The 22,357-nt window shown below is 42.1% G+C and overlaps 1 protein-coding gene across 3 annotated transcripts; it reads left to right on the top strand.

Annotated features, from left to right (window-relative positions):
• Positions 1-8,731: 8,731 nt before the first annotated feature.
• On the top strand, positions 8,732-20,795 carry MRLN (myoregulin). 3 transcript variants are annotated; one of them, XM_047703580.1, is made up of 4 exons: positions 8,798-8,855; positions 12,537-12,651; positions 19,000-19,110; positions 20,567-20,795. In XM_047703580.1, exon 4 carries the CDS (start codon positions 20,587-20,589, stop codon positions 20,725-20,727), a length of 141 nt encoding a protein of 46 aa, XP_047559536.1. In that variant the 5' UTR covers positions 8,798-8,855; positions 12,537-12,651; positions 19,000-19,110; positions 20,567-20,586; the 3' UTR covers positions 20,728-20,795. The 3 variants fall into 3 exon arrangements, with proteins under 3 accessions (XP_047559534.1, XP_047559536.1, XP_047559535.1); XM_047703578.1 differs by lacking the exon at positions 12,537-12,651 and having other exon boundaries at positions 8,732-8,855; XM_047703579.1 differs by lacking the exons at positions 8,798-8,855; positions 12,537-12,651 and adding an exon at positions 14,148-14,190.
• Positions 20,796-22,357: the final 1,562 nt, after the last annotated feature.

Below are 22,357 nucleotides of genomic sequence, written 5' to 3'. Positions count from 1 at the left end.
ATAAACAGACTTGGTGGTTCTCATTTGGATGGTTTTCATTCATTTCCATGGATGGAACGAGGTTCCTTTAAGCTCTGGGTATTCTGTTCATTTTTTTTCCACTCTTGGATCCATTTCCCTTTTCTTAGAATACTGGAGAAAGTTTTCATCAACTACAAATATTGACCAAGATTAGGCACGTTCATGCTGGAAAGGCCATTGTTTTGTATGAGATCAGCAATAGCACCTGATTCCCACTGTGTCATGGTGCTGGGACTGTCAGCCTGTCCTTTGGCCTTCTTATAGTCCCACCTCCTTACCTAGAAAATGGGATTAAGAAATTATTATCTGGGGTGACTGGGTGGCTCAGTGGGTTAAACCTCTGCTTTTGGCTCAGGTCATGATCTCAGGGTCCCGGGATTGAGCCCCACATCGGGCTCTCTGCTCAGCAGGAAGCCTGCTTCCCCCTCTCTCTCTGCCTGTCTCTTTGCCTACTTGTGATCCCTCTGTCAAATAAATAAATAAAATCTTAAAAAAAAAAAACTCTAAAAAAAAAAAAGAAATTATTATCGCCTAAAGTCTGGGACCACATCCATGGTTCTCAGTCTGTGTCTAGCAGTACACCTCTCAGCATTTTCTCATTAATCCCGGTCAAATAAAAACAAATCCAGACTAAGGTATGGAGAAATTTTATTTGAGAAGACGATTGCAATAGGTAGATGGGACTATTGCAATGGTGAGAACATTCTGAACGGAAGATCAGCAAGCGTCTCACAAGTTTCTGCAGACTGGGGTGGTGAGGAAAGGCTGTTCTGCGTTCTAATCTGGGGGTCAGAGTTCAAGGGCCTGTGGGAAGGGGAGAAGCTTGACTAAAGTTTAGCCAGTATTCTATCAAGATTGGTTGGTAGGAGCAAACAATTCAGCTAATCATTTTATGAGACAAAGAAGGGGAAGTTGGAGTGTGTGTGTCTGGTCTTGTCTTAGGTAAGTAGTTGGCCATCCACGGGTCTTACCTAAGTCATAAAACAACTGTGGTTCTTTTTAGAAAGCCATTTTGAAGCACAAAAGTGTGAGAGGATTTCTTGACTACTGTTTTCTAGGAACATAAGGCTCAGGTAAAGTTCAACATTATCATCCACTGATGGATGAATGGATAAACAACACATGGTAAATGCATTTAATAGAATATGATTCAGCCTTGAAAAGGAAGGAAACTCTGACATGCTACAACACCCATGAATCTTGAGGACATTGTGTAAATGAAATAAACCAGTGGCCAAAAGACAAATGCTGTACAAGTCCACTCACACCAGGTCTCTAGAGTGGTCAAAATCATAGAAACAGGGGTGCCTGGGTGGCTCAGTGGGTTAAAGTCTCTGCCTTGGGCTCAGGTCATGATCAGGGCTCAGGGTCCTGGGATGGAGCCTGGCATCTCTGCACAGTGGGAAGCCTACTTTCCCCCACCCCCTGCCCTGCCTGACTCTCCACCTACTTGTGATCTCTGTCAAATAAACAAATAAAATCATAAAAAAAAATCATAGAAACAGAAAGTAGCACAGTGGTTTACCAGAGGTTGGGAAGAGAGGAGAATGGGGAGTTATTTTTGAAGGGACAAAAAATTTCAGTTTTGCAAGACAGAAAGAGTTCTGGAGATTGGTTGTACAGCAATGTGGATGCATTTAACACCACTGAACCATACACCGGAAAATGGTTAAGATGGTAGATTTAATGTCCTGTGTCTTTTACTACACTCAAAAATTTTTAGAAATTCAGCATTGTCAGTCCCTTTTTTTTTTTTAAAAGATTTTATGTATTTATCTGAGAGAGAGAGAGAGGAGAGGAAGAGCACAAGCAAGGGGGAAGGTGCAGAAGCAGAGGGAGAAACAAACTCCCCACTGATCAGGGAACCCGACTGGGGCCTCGATTCTAGGCCCCTGGGATCAGGACCTGAGCCAAAGACAGATGCTTAACCGACTGAACCATTCAGGTACCCCCATGTCAGTCCTTCTTTTGTTCAAGATGAATAGATATCATTTATCACTAACAACTCAGAGGCAGTCTTAAATCTCCTGAGTGGAAAAACCATCTAAAAAAATAGTCTCCGGAAGACTCTCGTCGGTATTGTTTCTGAAACATCAGACAGTCGTCTACTGAGAGGTAGTAGATAAGATCGGTTGACTAAGAATCCCACTGATCAGGCATTTGAAGAGAAAGTTGACTGGAGTGAAATAGAGAAATATTAAAAATAAATAGTTATTTTAGGTAAATAGCCAGGAGTTGCCTTGGGGCTGTGTATTCCAGTAGGTTCCGAGAGGCAGGCGGTAATCCAGCACTGGTCATTGCACTTGTCGAAGCTAAGATGTCGGTGCTCTTGGAAATGCTGTCCGTGGTCATGGTTGCCTTGTATATAAAGGCACACGTGACCTGAGCGTTTCACCAGGTTTCTTTGCTAACCCAGACAATGCCCTTTCCAGGGAGAAATCTGGTCTGTGCATGGGCCGCTGCGGGGAAGTCTTTTGAGGTCTATAGAGGTTTTATTTATTTATTTATTTTTTAAAAGATTTTGTTTCTTTGACAGGGAGAGACACAGTGAGAGAGGGAACACAAGCAAGGGGAGTGGGAGAGGGAGAAACAGGCTCACTGCTGAACGGGGAGCCCATGCAGGGCTTGATCCCAGGACCCTGGGATCATGACCTGAGCCAAAGGCAGATGCTTAATGACTGGGCCACCCAGGCAGCCCTACAGAGGTTTTAGGTTGCATTGCTGCCTCAGATGCTGGGGAAGAAGCCAATGACAAGGCAACCTAAAGTCCCAAGGAGGATCTGCTAAGTCATATTTTCGTTCTTAGTGATGCCAAGACAAGGTGGGGAGGGGGAGAAAAATTGGAAATATTAGTTTGGATGGTTGTACACAGATACTGAAGGAAAATAACAGAAGTGAAAATTTAACAAGTTTTGACAATGTGTGCAAGATGATAGGATCGAGTTCAGTTTACAGGAGTGCATATCCCTCAGTTACAGGCAATTACAAAGACGCCCAGGCTAGCTCAGAAACAATGAACAGGGCCAGAATCTGATAACCCACAGGTTGTGCTACTGTTTTCCACTGAAACACAAAATTCTCTCGAGAGTTATCTCCCTTTTGATCAAAGATGATCACAAGGAAAGATCATTCTCAATCATAAAATAAAGCTAGTCTCATTAGATATGACTTGATTATTGGCAGAGGTGCAGCAAGAATGATGATTTAATGTGCAGGTCAAGTTTCAAGTTTGCTTTGTTGGAAGCTTTCATAAGAAATCTCAGAATGGACTTTTAAAAGCTTTCTTGAGCCTTGACTCCAGTCATGATCTCAGGGTTGTGAGATGGAGCCCCACATCAGGCTCTATGCTGGGCATGGAACCTACTTAAGATTCTCTCTCTCTCTCTCCCTCTGCCCCTCCCCACCCTGCAGATCAATAAATAAATAAATAAGACATGATCGTAAAGAACTTTAGCTATTTCCCAAATAGGAAGATTTCATTCATTTAGCAAAGACAAAAGTTTAGTTTTGCATCAGTATAATATTTGATACTAAAACTCTTCTCTTTTTTTAAGGTTTTATTTATTTATTTGAGAGAGAGAGAGACAGAGATAATGAGAGAGAGCACAAGTGGGGAGGAGAGTGAGAAACAGCCTTCCCGCTGAGCAGGAAGCCCAACGTATGGCTGGATCCCAGCACCCCAGGATCATGACCTGAGCCGAAGGCAGACACTTAATCGACTGAGCCACCCAAGTACCCTGATACTAAAGCTCTTTTAAAGAAAAACTTATAAATAAGCCCATCAAACTTTCACCAGCATTGACCATGACAACTGAAATTATCTTTCTATGAAACTTCTACAACTTTCTCTATCCATTCAGATTTTGTCCTACATGTTTCTCTTCCTCGTTCTTAAACACCCAGTCATTACTTTAGGACAAATCTACTCTCCTTTCCCTTAACAAGGGTGCATCCTGGTTATCTTGTATTACTTCTTTCTGCAATTGTGTGTCCCAGAGAGTTTCATTCAAGGATAACTTTTTTTTTTTTTTAACTTGAGAAAGAGAGAGAGGGAGAGATATGTCATCTTCTGAACTGTGAATGAAATTTTAGACAAAGGGCTGAGAGGGACCAAGTGGCCCTCTGTGTGTGTCCAAAGCCCGTCTAAGTGTCTTAAATATCCCATCTGTGTCCAGTTCATTTTTCAACCTCGGGTGATTGCTCTTAGGGTCCTTGAACCCCTTGAGGACCCTGACAAGGGGAGGGCCACCTCTAGCTCCAGTGACTATAGGAGCTGAGTGGCCAGCGGTGAAGGGTAGGGTAGATAGAGAGATGGAAGACAGAAGGGTTTTGAAGGGGAACAGATCAAACAATTCAAGGGAATTTAAAGGAAGGTCAGACTTAGTAAAAAGGAGGAAGAAGGAGCCATGAGGGACAGGGAATGATAGGAAGGAAGATTTTAGGTGAGGACCAGACTGAGGAGTTGTCTCGTTTCCACAAGAAGTCACTCGAGTACCAAGGGGTCTTCAGGAAAATTTGGCCATTACTTAAGATATTGAACTGAATCAGTGTCATTGTGGCAAAGTAGAGGGAGGGAGAAGAGGAGGGGAGTGCCAGAGAGAGAATTATTGTCCTGGATCAAATTGTGTCCCCTCTAAAGACATGTCGATGTCCTAACTCTGGTATCTATAAATGTGGCTTTACATGGAAATAGGGTGTTTATAGGGGTAAACAAGTTAGGAGGAGGTCATTGGGGTGGGCCATAATCCAGTATGACTGGTGTCCTCATAAGAAGAGAAGATAGAGACACACAGGGAGAAGGTGACTGTGCGGAGCCAGGGAGGGGCAAGGAGGGCTCTTCCCCTATAGCCTCCAGAGGAGGACACCTCCCTCACTTGCCCCGGACCCTTGATTTCAGACTTGAGGCCTCTAGATCTGTGAGACAACAAAATTCCATTGTTTACAGCCTCCTAGTTCTGGTATTTTATGATGACAGCCCAGGGAAACTAATATATCCAGTAACCCAGGGGATTAGATGATTTAATCAGACATAAGACCTTAAAGAAGACAGAAAAGATACTACTTGTTTTATTCCTCTAGTCTCCTTACACAATCCCAATCACCCCTTGTTCAGACCTCAGTGGAGGAGCTGAGGGTACTTCCTTACAAAACAAACCATTAGAGAAACAGAGGAAGAATGGAAGAAGCCTCGCAGAAGAGACAGAGAAAATTCTCCTTGCCTGAAAGAATCAGTGTAGCTCCTTAGAGTGTTACAACACACAAATGTCCAGAGCCCTGGATCCACTCACCATCATGGATGCCACACCCCCAGGATGCAAAGAGTCTGAGAAGCCAGCATGATCACCGGGGTGAAGACCGAGGGGTCTGGGGGGTGGTCGGCACTCTTTGTAAGACAAGGCACCAGAAAACCGTCCGAGAAAAACAAATCTAGATTCAGGAAAGGAGAGACTTTATTTGAAAAGACTGTTGTAGGTGGTTGACAGGGTCTGGGGCTGGGGGAAAGGGGGAGGGGAGAGTTGCCGTTTAGGGGGTATGGAGTTTCAGTTTTGCAAGATGAAAAAGTTCTGAACCTCTGTTGCCCAACAGTGTAAATATACTTAACATTGCTGAATGAAAACTTAAAAGTAATTAAGATGAGAGGCGCCTGGGTGGCTCAGTCAGGTAAGTGTCTGCCTTCAACTCAGGTCATGATCTCAGGGTCTTGGGATCCAGCCCCATGTGGGGCTCCCTGCTCAGCGGGGAGTCTGCTTCTCCCTCTGCCTCTGCTGCTCCCCCTGCTTGTGCTCTTTTTCTTGCTGTCTCTCTCTCTTTGTCAAATAAATAAAATCTTTAAAAAAAGGAAAAAGAAAATGGCTTTTTTTTTTTTTTAAATAAAGAGGAGTAAACAAAGCTGAAAGGACTGGGTGTCCACAATTAGGTGAAAGGGTGTATGATTAGACAACTGATCAGAGAATGTCTGTGGTCAACTTATTTTTGGAAAACATGCTAAGGAAGGGCTGTTCTGTATTCTGATGCAGGTGGGTCAAAGTTCAGGGGACCGTGGAGAGAGAAGCCTGAGTAGAGTTCGGTCAAGGAACGTTAGCAGGTATTTTGTTCAGATTAGTCAGTGGGGGCAAAAGGCTCAGCTGACCGTTTCTGAGACAGAGGGCAATGGAGAGGGTTTGTGTCTGGGCTTGCTGCCGTGAACAAGGGAGTTACCCACCAGTCTTGTCGAAGTCATTTGTAGAAGGGTGGTTATTTGTGGTAAACCTCTTCCTGGAACACAAAGTGGTGAGCAATTTCAGGGGAACAGGATTCAGGTAGAGCCCAGCAGTATCACGCCGCTGCCCCTTTTCCACCCACCCCGCCCCCACCGCCCCCACACAAGTTGCCGAGTGGCGAGTTTTTGAAGGAGTGCTCCACCAAAGTTGGCCAGCCCCTGTCCTTGCTCGTAAAGCTTCCCAAAGCGCAAGCTATTTTGTGAGTGTTCCTGGCGCCATGCTGAGGACAGGGCGTGTCTTATGTCACTCATTTCTTGAAACAACCTGATCCCTTTTCGATTGCCATTTTACAGATGAAGAAACTGAGGCACAAGAAGACTATGTCACATTACTAATGTCACATTGCTAATATCACATAATTAATATATTCGTTTCCTAGGGCTGCGGGACAAATGACCGCTAACTTGGTGGCTTAAAACAACAGAAATGTATTGTCTCCGTTGTGGAAACTGAAAGTCCAAGATCCCAGGTGTCCACAAGGCCCTCCTTTCTCTGAAGTGACCCGGGGAGGATTCTTCCTTGTGTTGTCATAGCTGAAGTGGCTGCCAGCAGCCCTCGGTGTTCCTGGCTCGTGGACCTACCATTCTGTCTCTGTTTCCTTTGTCACATGGTGTCCTCTCTGGGTCCAAATTGCCCTCTCTTCTAAGGACAGCAGTCACTGGGTTAGGGCCCAGTATTACCAATCTTAATCCGGTAAGAGCTCATCTTAAATGGATTATACGAGGATTATATAAGGTCCTATTTCCAAATAAGGCCACAGTCACAGGTCCTGGGAAGGAGGTCTTGAACATATCTTTTTGAGGGACACAATTCAACCCACAGCAGGTAGTAAGTGAGAGCTAGGGCTTGGAACCACTCTCCAGTCATCTGCAGAGTGGGATCTCGGGCCGCAGGCACTGGTCAAAATGACCCTTGAGGGGGTGTTAAGACGATATCAGAATGTCTATTTTTAAATTTCATCTTTAAGAAAATTCCATTTGTGTTTTATGATGTACGTCATGTATTCACAATAGTACATGAATGTGTTCTATAAAGGTACGTATATTCAGTGGGTACTCAAGAATTGTAACTGATCAGTGAATAAAAAAGAAAATTAAGGCCTTGTACCTACTCTGTTCCCTCCTACCCATCTCTTAAACCGGTGGTCACTGGTATATTACTTTCTCTCTCTCTCTTTTTTAAGATTTTTATTTATTTATTTGACAGACAGAGATCACAAGTAGACAGAGAGGCAGGCAGAGAGAGAGAGGAGGAAGCAGGCTCCCCGCTGAGCAGAGAGCCAGATGCGGGGCTCGATCCCAGGACCCCGGGATCATGATCTAAGCCGAAGGCAGAGGCTTAACCCACTGAGCCACCCAGGCGCCCCTTACTTTCTCTTTTTAACAGTTGCCTCAGCAAAGTAGCACTCCACTATTTGTAGTGAGGGGCTACTATTTGTAGTGAGGGGTTTTGAGTTCCCCTCACCCCCAGGATTTGGTTGAAAAGGGTTTAGTTTGGAAAAAGGACAGTCACCAGGCGTGAGCCAAGGTGACAGATGGCTAGAACCTTAAGAATGAGGCGATTTGATGAGATTTTTTTCCCTTCGGTTTGTATCCTTATGTATTTCAATAACTTTGTCTAATGGTCAGTTTCCTTTTCAACGCCCAGACAGACAGGGATAGCTAGTGTTTAATTTAATTTAGGTCTGAAGACATGCTGTTAATGATCCAAACAATTTAACATCAGTTTAAACAACTGTTTAACATCAGTTGTTGGGGACCGGGGAGGCGTATCTTTTTGGGGCTTTTTGTGAGATACAGTTTTTCAAAAGGAGACACACTGCAACCAGTAGCCAGGTTGTGACTCTGCTTCTCGAATTCGGACTTCAAAGCTGCAGCTTCCCTTGTGTGATACTATCCCGAGGTCTGCTCCCCTCCCCCGACACACTCACATACATACACTTTGCTGGGAATTCTTTTGGGTTCCTTAAGGGGAAGACAGGGATATGCTCACAGGTAACTAGATCTCAAAATGATAATGTGCGTTTGAAAATCCATTTGTTAAGTGTTTCTTTCTTTCTTTTTTGAAAATCCATTTGTTTATATATTTTAAAAACAGGAGGAAGTCAAGGTAAACAAGGCAAAATGGATACATGTGAAAAGATATTTAGCTATCCGTGGAAAAGGATCGCTCAGAAGAACAAAGGGTAGTATGACGTTAAATGAGTCATGGTGTTCTCCAAGAGAATAAAACGGTATTCTTGTAAGTTATGGTTTGATTCTTAGAACATCTGACAGAAGGGCCTATTGATTACTGGGGGGGGGGAGCGGTTCCCCTCCTCACGGGCTGTTTGAGCTCCTGTGTGGGTCCAAGCATATTTTGGTTGTAATTTATCCCACCTGTGCCTGTCAGTTCCTTTCCACTTGCCTCCTCCCGTGACAGCCTGGCTCATGTTTCTTCATGAAGCTCTAAGCCAGTTATTAATAACAGCCCAGCGCATCTCCTGACCCACCTAAGAGCATATGGTGTTTTTCACAAAAGAGAAGAGACATCATTCTCCTTGGCTTTGGACTTCACTTACCGAGCCCCTGAGCAGTAAGTTTGGGTTTTTAAACTATAGGACGTTTTGCAATGTGGATGTGGGAGGGAAGTTTATGTAACTCCTGTTTGCTTCTGGTAGGGGGAGAATACAGTAAGCCAAAACTTAGGCTCCTAAAGCCAATTTCTCTCACTCTGTTTCAACCTCCCTTCAATGTGTATGAGGCTGTTTGCATGACAGACGAATGAATTAGAATTCGCTTCCTCTCATTTCCTTCTGGCTAAGTAAAGGTAGGAGGAGAAGCAAGGGAGTAATAAATCCTAAATGACTTGCCCACACCTGGTGGGATGCTTGGTATTCCCGCCGCTCCAGTGACTGCGAAAGGAAGTCTCACCCAGGGAGAGTGTACGCACGGAGGGCTGCCCAGGAGATGTGGGTCTTGTCGTTCCCCCGTGCTGGAGTCTCCATTCAGACACAGCACCTGCCTCGTTCCAGCGATTCATCGCCTTCTTGTTTTCCTTTAGCCTAAGGCTTTGTCTTTGCAGCCTCCTTTATAATGGTTGCTTCTGAGTGTCCTGAAAAGTAGGTCACTGTGTTTTCTGTCTGGAAAACGAGGGCCTGCTTGGTCCTCGCGAGCTCAGCTGAAACCAGACAATCCAGTCATTCTTCCGGACGGGGGACGCATGCAGCTTCCTGCTTTGGCTACATGTATTCGGTGCTCTTGAACGTGAGCATCAGGCTTCTAAGTGACATGTGTGAGGGAGGCATTGCAGCGAACTGGAAGGAGGCCGGTGAGGGCCTGGTGTGGAGCCCTGGCCTGGAGCGCTAACCAACTGTGCAAGTTCAAGCAAGTCCTAAGGTCTCTGAGTGGAGTGGGCTTTTCTCATAATGTATATAAGTGGCCAAATATACTAACGTTATTTATGAAATCCCTCATTTGAATGTCTCCTGAATCTTCTTAATCATCTCTTGTTTGTTTCAGATTCAAATCTAGACACTCCAGGGTGGTCTTTGACAGAAAGTATTAATTGAAATGGTAGAGACGAAGGAGGCAGGTGGACAGGGGATGGGGTAAATGGTTGATGGACATTAAAGAGGGCACGTGTTGTGATGAGCACTGGGTGTCATATGTAAGTGATGAATCACTAAATCCTACTTCTAAACCAAAACTACCCTATTTTGTTAGCTAGCTTGAATTTAAATTAAATCTTGGAAGGAAAAAACAAGGAGGACGAAGAAAAAAATAAATGGTAGAGAGACAATAATTGGTTTCCTCTTAGGATGGGCAAGCTTTGTGGAGGTCGAGGCTGGGGCATACGGTTGGCAGTTCGGGACGTTAGGCTATAGCTAAGATCAAGGAAGATGCCAAAGCTCCCAAAATAATTTCAAAGTGTAAGCTAGTATTTTCATAAACTTACCAGCTTTACCCATATTCTAACATTTGTCTTTCGGTTATATGTTTCTATGGCTAGGAGGTACTGGTTCCCCCCCATTGCCAGATCGATTCTGTGCCTGGAGGAAACAGGAGATGAGATTCTTGCTTTCCTCTACAAGCTTTCATCATGCACACATTTATTTAATTCCTACTGTGTGCAAGGTTAGCAAGGCATCAGTGAACTCTGTATCTATACAGTAGGAGAAAGGAGTCATTTTGTGAGTAACTCAGGCACAAGTCAGAACGGGCTTTTTCCGTGGTACTTGAGAAGTTCAGACAGAAGACAGACAGGGCCCGGATTCCACAGGCCTTCGCATCCAAAATTGACCCACCCAAAACAGGCATTGTTGGTTAGACTTCCCCTTGGAAGGCTGTAAATTCTTGGAAAATGATTCAGGAATTTTCAGGGTTCCTCCTAAGATTCACCTTCTAAGTAATGAGCTGTTGAGGCATAAAAGGACAGCACCTTAAACCGGCGCCTCATCCTTACCCCTCGACTTCCCACTTCACCAATTACTTTTTAAAAAGATTTTATTTACTTATTTGCAAGAGAGCGAGAGAGCCCGTGCGTGGGATAGCACACACGAGCAGGGAGAGGGCCAGCAGGTAAGGGAGAAGCAGACTCCCCACTGAGTGGAGAGCCTGACTTGGGCCCCGATCCCAGGACTCTGAGATCATGACCTGAGCTGAAGACAGACACTGAAACAACTGAGCCACCCAGGTGCCCCCACTTACTTTTTATTAAACACATAGTTTCTTCTAAGGCCTGTGCTAAATGCTGGAAGTATAATTCTGCCTTTAAAGACTCACAGATTTTCATTTAACTTGAAATTCTGTTCTCCCCCCAGCCACCTACCTTCTCAGCTAAACTTGACTCCAAAAAACACTTAAATGGTTTCAGAAATCAAATCTGTGCCTTAATGAATCCAAAATTGCCACCACAGAATTTATGCAGCGTGTGTGTTGCAGAAAGTAGTTTGAAAGGTTCTGCCAGATGCTTTTTAGAGCTCCAAAAGACCTCCAGACAGGCATCCACTCTCCTCCACTCACCAGCCCCCAGCCTGGAAGAGCCATTGTGTGGCTGTATGAATTCTGCAGATAAAAAACGCAGACCTCACAAACAACACCCTCTGTCTCACTCCTGCTTCCTCACACCACGGCAGGACAAATATGTGCTGGGGCTTCCTCCTAAAACCTTGCAGAGCTGATCCCCACCCAGACTCGGGGCAGTTCATCTGGCCTTGTAAGAGGACACTATAGCTGTGATTCATGGAGAAGGTCGGGGAACTTGTCAGGGAGAAGATTGATAACATTTTGATTATTGTGGTTCCAGAAGACTTCTTCATGTTAAGTGCCCGTAACTTGGGGGCAATGCACAATCTCCTATTTGGGGCAGGAATGTGCCAGTGAGATATCTTAACCTTCAGAAGTCTTGGTAATGGATGATTAAGAGACGTTTGTTCATGTGTCGAAAAATAGCTCATTTTAGGGCCAAGATATTTACTTAACAACATTCAAGGCATGGTCAGGATGGCCCGGGAAGGCCCCAACTGCACAGGATCGACAGAAAGAAAGCATGAGAGGGAGAGTTGAAGAGAGTAGATCCACCCAGGTTGGAGAGCCCCCCAGCTCCCAAGGGTCAGGGGGACCCTCGGGAGTGCTGCCAGGCAATCCAGCCCACATATCTGCATGCCTGTCTCCACCTCCCCTTCCCATCTCTAGATCCACTTGTTTCCTTTCCTCCATCGGAGTCACTATGCTTTCCACGGTGCTGGGCGGCGGGGAAGTGACCATGTTTCTGATTCCTTGGCTTCACTGCAACAACCACTGTTTGCTCGAGCACCAGGCAGCCTGCTGGGCTCCTGGCTTCCCTTCTTCCTGATCCTGAGATACAGCAGCAGCGGCAAAGGCTGTGGGGCCAGACAGACCTTTATTCAGATCCCCGTTTATCCCTGGTGTGTTATGTGAAGTGGATTATTTAACCTCTCTGCTCTTCAGTTTCTAGAACTAAGGAAATAGGAGTGCTAATTACTCATGGTTTCGGGCTTTATGCGATGACAATCAAAGCATTCATAGGCTCTTCCTAATGATAGTGACGAATAAAATCCTTTCAATCCCCTGCAGGACCCATAGCATCTCTGAGAGGCAGGTGAGGTTAAGGGCAGGGTCTGAGGCTACAGGGTCATACCAGCTAGAACCGGGATCTAAAATCAGTCTGGTCTGGCTCTAAAACCTATGTTTTCTCCTCGCTGCACTTTGCTGACCGACCATCTGTGACCAAGCACACGGTTTTTGTCCTCAGCGGAAGTCTACTTTGTCAAGTTGTGACCTGCCAAAAGTGTTCCAGTCTTCGCTTGCAACTTCCTTGGTTTTGGACTCTCTGGTCTGACCCTGGCAGGAATCAGAGAAGTTGGGAGGTGAGGAAGGTAGAGTGTCTCCAAATAGGCGAGTGAAATGCAGAAACGATTTATCTCAAACATCAAAACATGGCTGAGGCCATCGTGATGGTCTTTGTGAAAGACAGTAGCTGTGGAGGGAGCCTCGGACAAGTCTCTGGAATTCCCGTCCTTCTCTGGGCCTCATTGGTCCGATGGGAAGTGTCAAAATCTCAAATACCTTTCCCAGAGCCAACATTTCTGTCATATTTCAGACCTTTCACTACTATTGTTTTTCTTAGCTGGAAAGAGAAAAATCTCTTTGAAATCCTATCTCAAGCAGGAAACAAGGTACAACGATCATGCCGGCAGTCATTTAAGTGTAAAGCCATATGCCACTTATTATGATTCTCATTCAACAAGATTTCTCTCATACAAGACTCGTATCATTGATGAATTAATTTTTCAGATGTGTGTTAAATTTCCTTTCTCACATAATTCAGCTTTGGGCAGAATCTAAGGGAGGCTTAGTTAGTTCAAAAAATGCAATTTGAACTCAAATTTTAGAAACTTATGTAACGCACAATACCGTTGAATAGGTCTGAGTTTTTAGTTAACTTCTAAATGACTCAAATTTGAAGGTTTCCTGCCCTGCCACAACCAGTGGCCATTTCTAGAGACCACAGGGGACAAATCTCCATGATGCCTTAGAAACGGTAGCCATCCTAACAGGACGTTCCTATTCTAAAATTCGCTATGGCAGCTGCCAAATTTTGGTTGCCTTCCAGCAACTAGACTTGGTTCCCTAATTACAAGCAAAACACAAATACAGAAGCAAAAACACCAACAAGATATAACTCCCATATTATTTCTGAAGTGTCTAAAAGATAATTTTATTAAACATAAACTTGAAAAGAGACATTTTCCATGTAGAAAGCACCCAACTTTGGGATTTTACTTTTCAAATATTGGCTGAAAAAGGTAGACTTAATACATATGTTTTTCTTGTTGCAATTGTCCTTTAAACAAAATGGCCTTCCAGTCTTCTGAAAACACTTCTACTTGACATGCAGCTATTAAATCAATATTTGTTGAAAATGGATTGGTGTCAGATACTGTGAGGCACTGGAACTCAAGGTGGGTAAAGCCATCCTTATCGCAGTCTATGCGGTGCTATATGCAAACCAATAATCATAATGTAGTGAGTTGAAATGTGGGATAGACAAGCTGGCTTCAATTCTGCCGGAGGAAGTCCTTCCGGAAGTCTTCCTCCGGCAGAATTGAAGCCAGGATAGATCACAGAGGAGGTACCATTAGGTTTCAAAGGTGTGTGACAGTTCTGTGTGTTTAGGTGTTTAAAGAGAGCCCGAGAAGAATGACTCATTCAAGGATACCCTCTAGGAGGTAATACGCTAGATTAGAATTATGATAATATTTACCATGACTTATGATGTGTACTTGCCCAGCACAAGAATCATCTCATTTCATGCTCATTCTGCCCTAAGAAATAGGTACTTTATTTTCATCTCCATTTTCTAGAAGCACTAATGAAGGCACAGAGGGACCGTCCAAGGTTTCATGGTAAGTGACAGATCTGAGGGAAACTCTATCAGTCTGATTCTACACCCATTGCTCAACCATCATGTGCAGAAAACATTCTTGTTATTTCTTTGTCTAGTTAAGTTTAAGGAGGTCAAGGGGGAAAAAAACCTGTCAGTCAAAGGTTGATAAGTGGATCGATAACAAGGTAATAATAAACCAGAATAAAATTGCAAGTAAAAAAGCTAATAAATATATTTTAAAACCTGTACTTTCAACAAACCTGGTTGCTAGAATAAGGTCACACTGGTGGTCTGTGACTGTCCCATTCACAAAGAGCAGTGTATTTTGATATGAGTGAACAGACAGCTGACTGTTGTAGAGATATCCCGGCAGATTCAGGGTTCTCTCTCCCAGAAGAGCCATTGCAAGACAGTACATAGCATTATTTGACCAACCGTTCACATACACAGAAAGGAGTTGGGACCGAAGAGGAAGAGTGGCCATTAACAATTACATGCGGGTATTTCCACTTCAGTATGGTCAATTTTCATTGTAAAACAGATCTTTTCAAAAGTAACTTCTTGTTTGAAAATATTAGTAAATCTATGTATTTGAAAGATGGTGCCATCTGGAGCCCTGGGCTAGGAGAATCTAGGACCCAGCACAGAATACTGAGTGGCCCTGGGTAGTTGCTCCATGTTCTCATGGCATGTGGCCACAGCCTGGCACAGGCTAGCTCCTCAATAAATGGGAATTACTGTACTTTACTGGAGTGACCTGTTAGGTAAAAATGAACAGATTTCAATTACATGTCATTTTTCAACATGTGTCTTTAGGCAACTTTGCTCGGTATTATCTTGACCATTAGATACTGATGGAAACAGGAGTAGGATGAACAAATTCTTGTCAAAAAAGAAAATATTTTTGAACTATGACTCAAGAGTTTAAGACTATAAACTTGAATCCAATGAAAATTGTTTTTCTTTTGACTGAAAAGAGACTTTCCAAAGTATGTTCTGTTCTTTGTCTTGACCAAGAATCCATGCCCAGTAAGGGGAAATAGTAGAGGTTGAGAGAAATTGAGAAAATGGTGAGGTCTTACTTGGTGGGGGGGGGAGGTGCAAGCCATTTAGCAAATCCACTCTTCTTATGGTTGCAGAAGTCAGAGTTGATTTGAGAAGCCCCATTTTATATAAAAACAAGTTCATAAAGGTTTTAAAGGCAAGAGCCTAGGGCCACCTGGGTGGTTCAGTCGTTAAGTGTTTGCCTTAGGCTCAGGTCATGATCCTGGGATCGGGATCAAGCCCCACATCCGGCTCCCTGCTCCGTGGGAAGCTTGATTCTCCTTCTCCCACTCCTCCTGCTTGTGTTCCTTCTCTTGCTGTTTCTCTCGCTGTCAAATAAATAAATAAAATCTTAAAAAAAAAAAAAGGCAAGAGCCTACAAGCTGATGGCAGGAGGAAGAACAGGGCATACAGTGAAATTCCATTCCCAGAGACCAAAGTTTATTGCTACTCTCCATTTGTCCAACTTTGTGGGATACCACTTTTCAACCACTGATAAACAATGAACAGGTCACTTTGAATTAGACTATTTGGACTCTTTCTGGAGTCAAAAGATAAAATAAATACAAATTTTAAAAAACAGATAAGAATATTTGCAGTACAACATTCTAAAAAATAATAATTTGATTCCCAGTACCTTCTGAAATAGGGAAAAGAAAGGTAGGTAGAAGCATTGCAAATGAGATAATAAATTATTCGCAATCTTCTGAAATTTCAACATGAAGTCCCCCCAAAATCAGGGATGTCTTAGATTAGAAATTGGAGATTATTTTAGTTATGACTTTTAAATACTATATTCAAGATAAGCCTGTGGTCTCGAAATAGTCACACTCAATATGGTCTATCATACTCTTAAAAGTGTCCTAATTTATTTGAAAAAATTTTTTTAAAGATTTTATTTATTTATTTGACAGAGATCACTAGTAGGCAGAAAGGCAGGCAGAGAGAGAGAGAGAGAGAGGGAGAGGAGGAAGAAGGCTCCCCGCTGAGCAGAGAGTCCCAGGATCTTGGGATCATGACCCAAGCCGAAGGCAGAGGCTTTAACCCACTGATCCACCCGGCGCCCCTGAAATTTGTATTTTTGGTGCATGTTGTACCCAATAAAAAACACTAGGAATCTTTTTTCCCCTTAGAACTGCTGTTGCTAAATAGCTTCCCCCCCCCCCAAATGTCCCTCCGATCCCAAAGAAAAAAACACCTGATTACAAACCTTCTAGCCATGTAAGAATTAGACAAAACATAAATCAAGGTGCATGACACTCATAATTTTAATCCACAGTAAAATATGAGCACATTAGTAAGCTTGTGATGATACAAGTCTGTGTCCTTCCAGTGACTGAAATCTAAAAGCAGATCTATCATCAAGCAGAAGAACCAAACAGGAACCACCCATATTCCTATTGATCATGAGTGTTTTGGATGAGACAAGAACATGTTCTTTAGCAAAAGAGACTTAAAATGAACTCAAGGAAAGTTAAGTTTATCAGTGAAACATTTTAATTGAAAATATATCATTTGTACTGATATATTTTCAATTAAAATGTTTCATGGATAAATCTAATTTTCCCAAGTTCATACTTGCTTAAATGATCGGTTTGACAAAATAAAATTAGTATATGTTACTTTTCTATATATGGAGAAAGAAGAAGACTGGCAGTTTTGAAACTATTTTCCTTATTTTCTCAAGTTATATAAACAAGCGATGTCCCTTTAAATGAAAATGGGAGAAATGGAAACAGAAGGATAAAAAAATCACATACTGTCCTTCCTTCCAAAATTGACCACTATGATCATTTGTAGGTATTTCTTGGTGTTCTTTTCTTTCCTTTCCTTTTTTATTTTTCTCGTAGTTTGGTTGTGAAGTTTAACATACATACAGAAAATGCATAAAACATATAGGTACAGTTTAACAAATGGTTAAAAAGTGATTGCCAGTATGGGGTGCCTGGGTGGCTCAGTGGGTTAAAGCCTCTGCCTTCAGCTCAGGTCATGGTCCCGGGGTCCTGGGTTCGAGCCCCACATCAGGCTCTCTGCTCAGCGGGAAGACTGCTTCCTCCTCTCTCTGCCTACTTGTGATCTCTGTCAAATGAATGAATAAACTCTTAAAAAAAAAAAAAGTGATTGCCAGTGCAACCACTGCCCAGAACAAGAAATTAAACGGTGCTGGGAGCTCCTCATCCTACTTATCCCTTCCCTTACCCTCACTGAAGTCACCCATCCTGACATGGTAGCCAATCCCTTGCTTTCCTTGATAAATTTACCTCCTACACAGTTGCCATTCACATATGCATCCCTTAATCGCACACTCTTCAAAAAAGATTTGTTTTATTTATTTGAAAGAGAGTGTGTGCGTGCAGTGGGAGGGGCAGAGGGAGAGAATCTCAAGCAGACTCCATACTGAGTGCAGAGCCTGAGGTGGGGCACGATCTCGTGACCCTGAGATCATGACCTGAGCCAAAACCACAAGTTGGACACTTTACCCAACTGTGCCAAGCCAGGAGCCCTTTTGGGGCCTCGCTTTTTAAGACTTCGATATTATGATCATAAAATTTACCCCTGCTTTTGTATGTAGCTGTAACTTAATGTTCATTATTGTGTAGTCTTCCGTTATATGAATTTATCTATTTATCTGCTAATGGGCATGTGGGTTGTTGCTGAGTGGAGAGTATGATGAACAGTGGGTGCCCTGATACGGATATTCATGCATCTCGTGTGTACTTTGGAGTGTAACGGGTGGTCATAAGGTATGGGTTTCAATCATATTTAAATATTAAACATAATTTTCTTTTCTTTTTTTTTTTTAAGATTTTATTTATTTATTTAACACATAGAGAGAGATCACAAGCAGGCAGAGAGGCAGGGAGAGAGAGTGGGGGAAGCAGGTTCCCTGCTGAGCAGAGAGCCTGAAGCAGGGCTCAATCCCAGGACCCTGAGATCATGACCTGAGCTGAAGGCAGAGCCTCAGCCTGCTGAGCCACCCAGGTGCCCCTAAACATAATTTTCTAAGTAGTGTTTTTATTATTTTGTAGTTATAATAACCATCATTTTTTGGATAAATAATCTTCCATTGGTGCCTAAATTTTGTAGCCTGGTCCTTTGTAATAAATTTACTCCTGCACTTTCTAATTTGTTCATAAAAGTGATACAAAGTCCTAAAACTTATAGAATTTATGGCAGACATACAGTCACATGAACTATGGTCTTATGTAGACAGTGGTGTTTTGTTCATTGTCATAGAAGGTATTGAAGCAAATATATTTAAAATAACTCTTAGGGAATTTTTTGGTTGAGTTGTACGGTATGACTGCCATAGTAATATTAGCCAATACCTATATCATACCACATAATTATCGTCTCTTCTTGTGTTGAAAACAATTAAAACCTAGTCTTTAACAAGTTTAATGTTTATAATACAGTTTTATTATCTATAATCACTGTAATGGGTATTAAGTCTTTAGAATTTACTTACTAGTTGCAAATGTATGTATCTTTAAACATTTCTCAGAGAGAGAAATGTTTAATCAGAGAGAGAAATGTTTAAGACACGGTGAATGTTTTCCCTGCCAGGAAAGCCTTAAAATTCAGCTTAACCTTTCTGTTAAAGTTTCACTCTTTAGCTGCACAAATCTGTGATAAATTAAAATTAAAGTGTCATATTTTCCGAAGTCTGCCCTTTGACATCTTCCTGACTTCTTTTAGAGGTTTCTCCAAGCAGGCTCCCTGCCCCTCTACTTTGTACACTACCTCACTATCCACTGAAACCTTTCAATGGGCTTTGACACAGGGACCAAGGTTGCTAAGAGACCACCTGCGCCGAATGCACTTTGTTCTAGCAAGAGCTTGCGGAGTGAACCCTGGGAGTGGGGTTATCTACCATTACCTGGGATTAAGTCAGGTGAGAAATGGGTTTCTACTCACTTATCAGTTCCCACCCGCTACCTGGTCTTTCCCACACTTCCTATCTCAGTCTCTTGCTGTTGTTGAAGGAAAGTAAAAGTGCCCTTCAGAGCACAGATGAAAGAAACACAAGCTGGAGGCCGTAGGAATGAAAGAAATCACTTTACAAACTTTTATATTCTTCTCACCCATTGCTTCCGAAACATAGGCGAAAGGAATCTTTGAATGTCAGGGAAATTCTAGGTGTTTACTTTGCCAGTGACTGCTGCGTAGTTTGGGGCATGTCATTCCCTCCTCCAGAAACGGGGCTAGTTATTACAGAACTTAAACCAGATTGCTGAAATGGGAGAAAACAATACCGTAGAAACCTCATCTAGTCTCTCTCTCTTACAACTCAACCTGCCTTTTTGGTTTTTGAGTGAAAATAGCAAAAAGTATTCTTCTACTCCAACATTGCCACTTTTAAAAAGTACTGACACTTCTTTTGAGCGTATAAAAGGAACTCTGATGCAAGTCTTTGAAAACTGCTTGATTTATTTGACCTTGCATTCCTGAAAAAGGAGTTCAAAACGGTTCTAAACTCCCTCCCTGACAGGCGTTCATTTGGTAAAATGTTCCAGCAGTGTGCTGCAAAGAACTCACATTAATACCTTTTAAAATTCCGTAATATTTTTTGAAATTGATATCTTATTAAGTGACCAAAATAATGTGAGAGAGGATCTTGAGGAAAGATCAGGACAATGAAAAAGACCTTTTGTTGTTTAATTAAAAAAACATTTTGTCACCTGCCTTTTTCTGTGTCTTCTAATTCTCATTTCCTGGTGATGCCACCCATACAGGTGGGAAGAATGGCAATTTCACGGGTGCCAGTAGAAATGATGGTAAATAACTTTGTAGATAAGATTTCATAAAAAACTAATTACACGATAACATGACAAGAGAGTGGTCATTCTGCTAGTTCCTTGAACTGTTTCTTTTTCTTTCTTTCTTTCTTTTTTTTTTTTTTTACGATTTTGTACATTTATTTGGCAAAGAGAGAGAGAGCAAGAGCACACAAACAGGGGGATCAGCAGGCAGAGAAAGCAGCAGACTCCCTGCTGAACAGGGAGCCCTATGCAGGGCTCAATCCCAGGACCCCGGGATCATGACCTGAGGCTAAGGCAAGAAGCTTAACCGACTGAGCCCCAAGTGCCCCAAGATGTCCCTTTTTAGAAAGAAAGGCATATTTGACATGGAGAAAAATGTCTGATTATGACATAAAGTGGTCAAAATGAGTGGGTGGAAAATATTTTAATTAATTAGGGGGAAAAGTATTTTAGTTTATTGGTGGGTTACAAATGTGTACAGATGTTCCCTCATCACTATTTTTTACAGTACAACTATTCCACTGAGGTTAAAGAATCAGGATTATAAATATGTTTATTTCAAGATACTTTTCTCTTTTCCCCCATCAGGGAGCAAGAGCATTCTGGATATGATGTGTAAAAACTGGATATTAATGTCTACTACTATTCCTGCAAGTCCAGAAGATGAAATTCTTGGAAGACTTCTAAAAATTTTGTTTGTTATCTTTGTTGACTTTATGTGTATTATATATGTCATTATAACTTCCTAAAGAGCTGAATTCCCTTGCTTCACATGTAAATTTCACATTAATTCCACTGAATAAAATTTGTAGTTTAATTTTTTGAGTGATTTTAATTTGCTAATATTCTAGAAGCCAAAAGGACATTACAATCAAAACAATATCGTGTATTGCTTAGGTTATAAGGTTTATAAAACATTATAAAAATTGATTTTTTTCCCCAGAAATCTACACTACTGAGTTATAAAACTTCTTGACTTTTTAATATGATTGTAATTTGGTATATTGACTAAAATTTGTAAGTGTAAGTATGGGTGCATAACTACATGAAATTTTATATGGTTCTATTTTTAACACACCAAGCTTAACATATGACAGTCTTTCCATACGATATGCCAGTAGTTTATACTCATTTTCTTACACACTTATCTCATCTGTGTGGAGGTAGGTATGTTTTTCCGAACCCTGGACAATTTTATGTTTCTATCAACAAGAACTTAAAGTTAGGAATAGAAATACCGTAAAGAGATTCTTTTAAGAAAATAGAAGTTACAAGAGAGGAGAGAAAACAGGAGCAATGTGTCGATTTTCTATTTGGGTCTAAAGGCTCCCAGTATGTCATTTAATGTAAGGCTCACAATAATTCTAGGAGGCAGCTTTGTTGCCCTCATTTTACAGAAGGAAAAATGAGATGTTGGGGAGAAATATGCTAGCTTGAGACCAAAACGAGGAAGTGACAGAACCAGGTCTTGGGCCTTCGCAATCCACATTATGTTGCCACCAAAGGTAAATAATTAGAAGAAGAGTGTGATTAAAAATCAATCTGCAGAGCTCAGCTTCTTCGCACAATGTTTTAGTCAAGTCATTAGGGCTGTATTTTTTTTTTTTTTTAAGATTTTATTTATTTATTTGGCAGACAGAGATCACAAGTAGGCAGAGAGAGAGGCAGGCAGAGAGAAAGGGGGAAGCAGGCTCCCTGCTGAGCAGAGAGCCTGATGAGGGGCTCGATCCCAGGACCCTGAGACCATGACCTGAGCCGAAGGCAGAGGCTTTAACCCACTGAGCCACCCAGGTGCCCTTTAGGGCTGTACTTTTATATCACCACTATTTATTTTCTTATTCTGCATTTAAAAATCTTTATGAAAGAGACATCAATTACCCTGCTTGACGATGTTTTCTTGATTTTTACTTGTTTTCTTGATTTCCTCATTTTCTGACAGTGTTAAAATATAACTCTTGAACTTCTGCTTTTTAAGCTTCTGAAAAGCAAAGGTCACTCTGTCCTTTAGACTTTCTGACTTTTTACATTAGACACACATGCTTCACCAAATTCTGATTTCCTCCATGTGATGACCATTTTCTCAGATTTGGCCCAATCATTAATGCAAGATTTCATAAGAGGCCTAATGAAGTGTGAAAGGAATCTGGGACCTTTGAGACTTATTACTTAACTGACTCTTACTTAACCTTTCAGTGGTGTTGTGTATTTAACCATAAGCCAAGCAGAGTCAAACTCCTTGCACACTTGCTGTAACAGAAAATCCTACTTTTTCTACACTATATATTCACACCCTTCCTTTTGGATATAAGAGTCATGTCCTGGGCACCTGGGTGGCTCAGTTGGTTGAGCGACTGCATTGAGCTCAGGTCATGATCCCAG

This window comes from Lutra lutra, chromosome 14, assembly GCF_902655055.1.
Source record: "Lutra lutra chromosome 14, mLutLut1.2, whole genome shotgun sequence".
Lineage (NCBI taxonomy): Eukaryota > Metazoa > Chordata > Mammalia > Carnivora > Mustelidae > Lutra > Lutra lutra.
This window is presented reverse-complemented; position numbering and strand designations above follow the sequence as displayed.

Bases quoted from the DNA above. Each gene is read 5' to 3' on its own strand.
- MRLN (XM_047703578.1), top strand. From the start codon at position 8,783: ATGGTGTTTTTCACAAAAGAGAAGAGACATCATTCTCCTTGGCTTTGG. The intron at 8,856-18,999 runs GTAAGTTTGGGT...GCTTTGACACAG, and splicing joins ACTTACCGAGCCCCTGAGCA to GGACCAAGGTTGCTAAGAGA. The intron at 19,111-20,566 runs GTGAGAAATGGG...TTCCCCCATCAG, and splicing joins ATTACCTGGGATTAAGTCAG to GGAGCAAGAGCATTCTGGAT.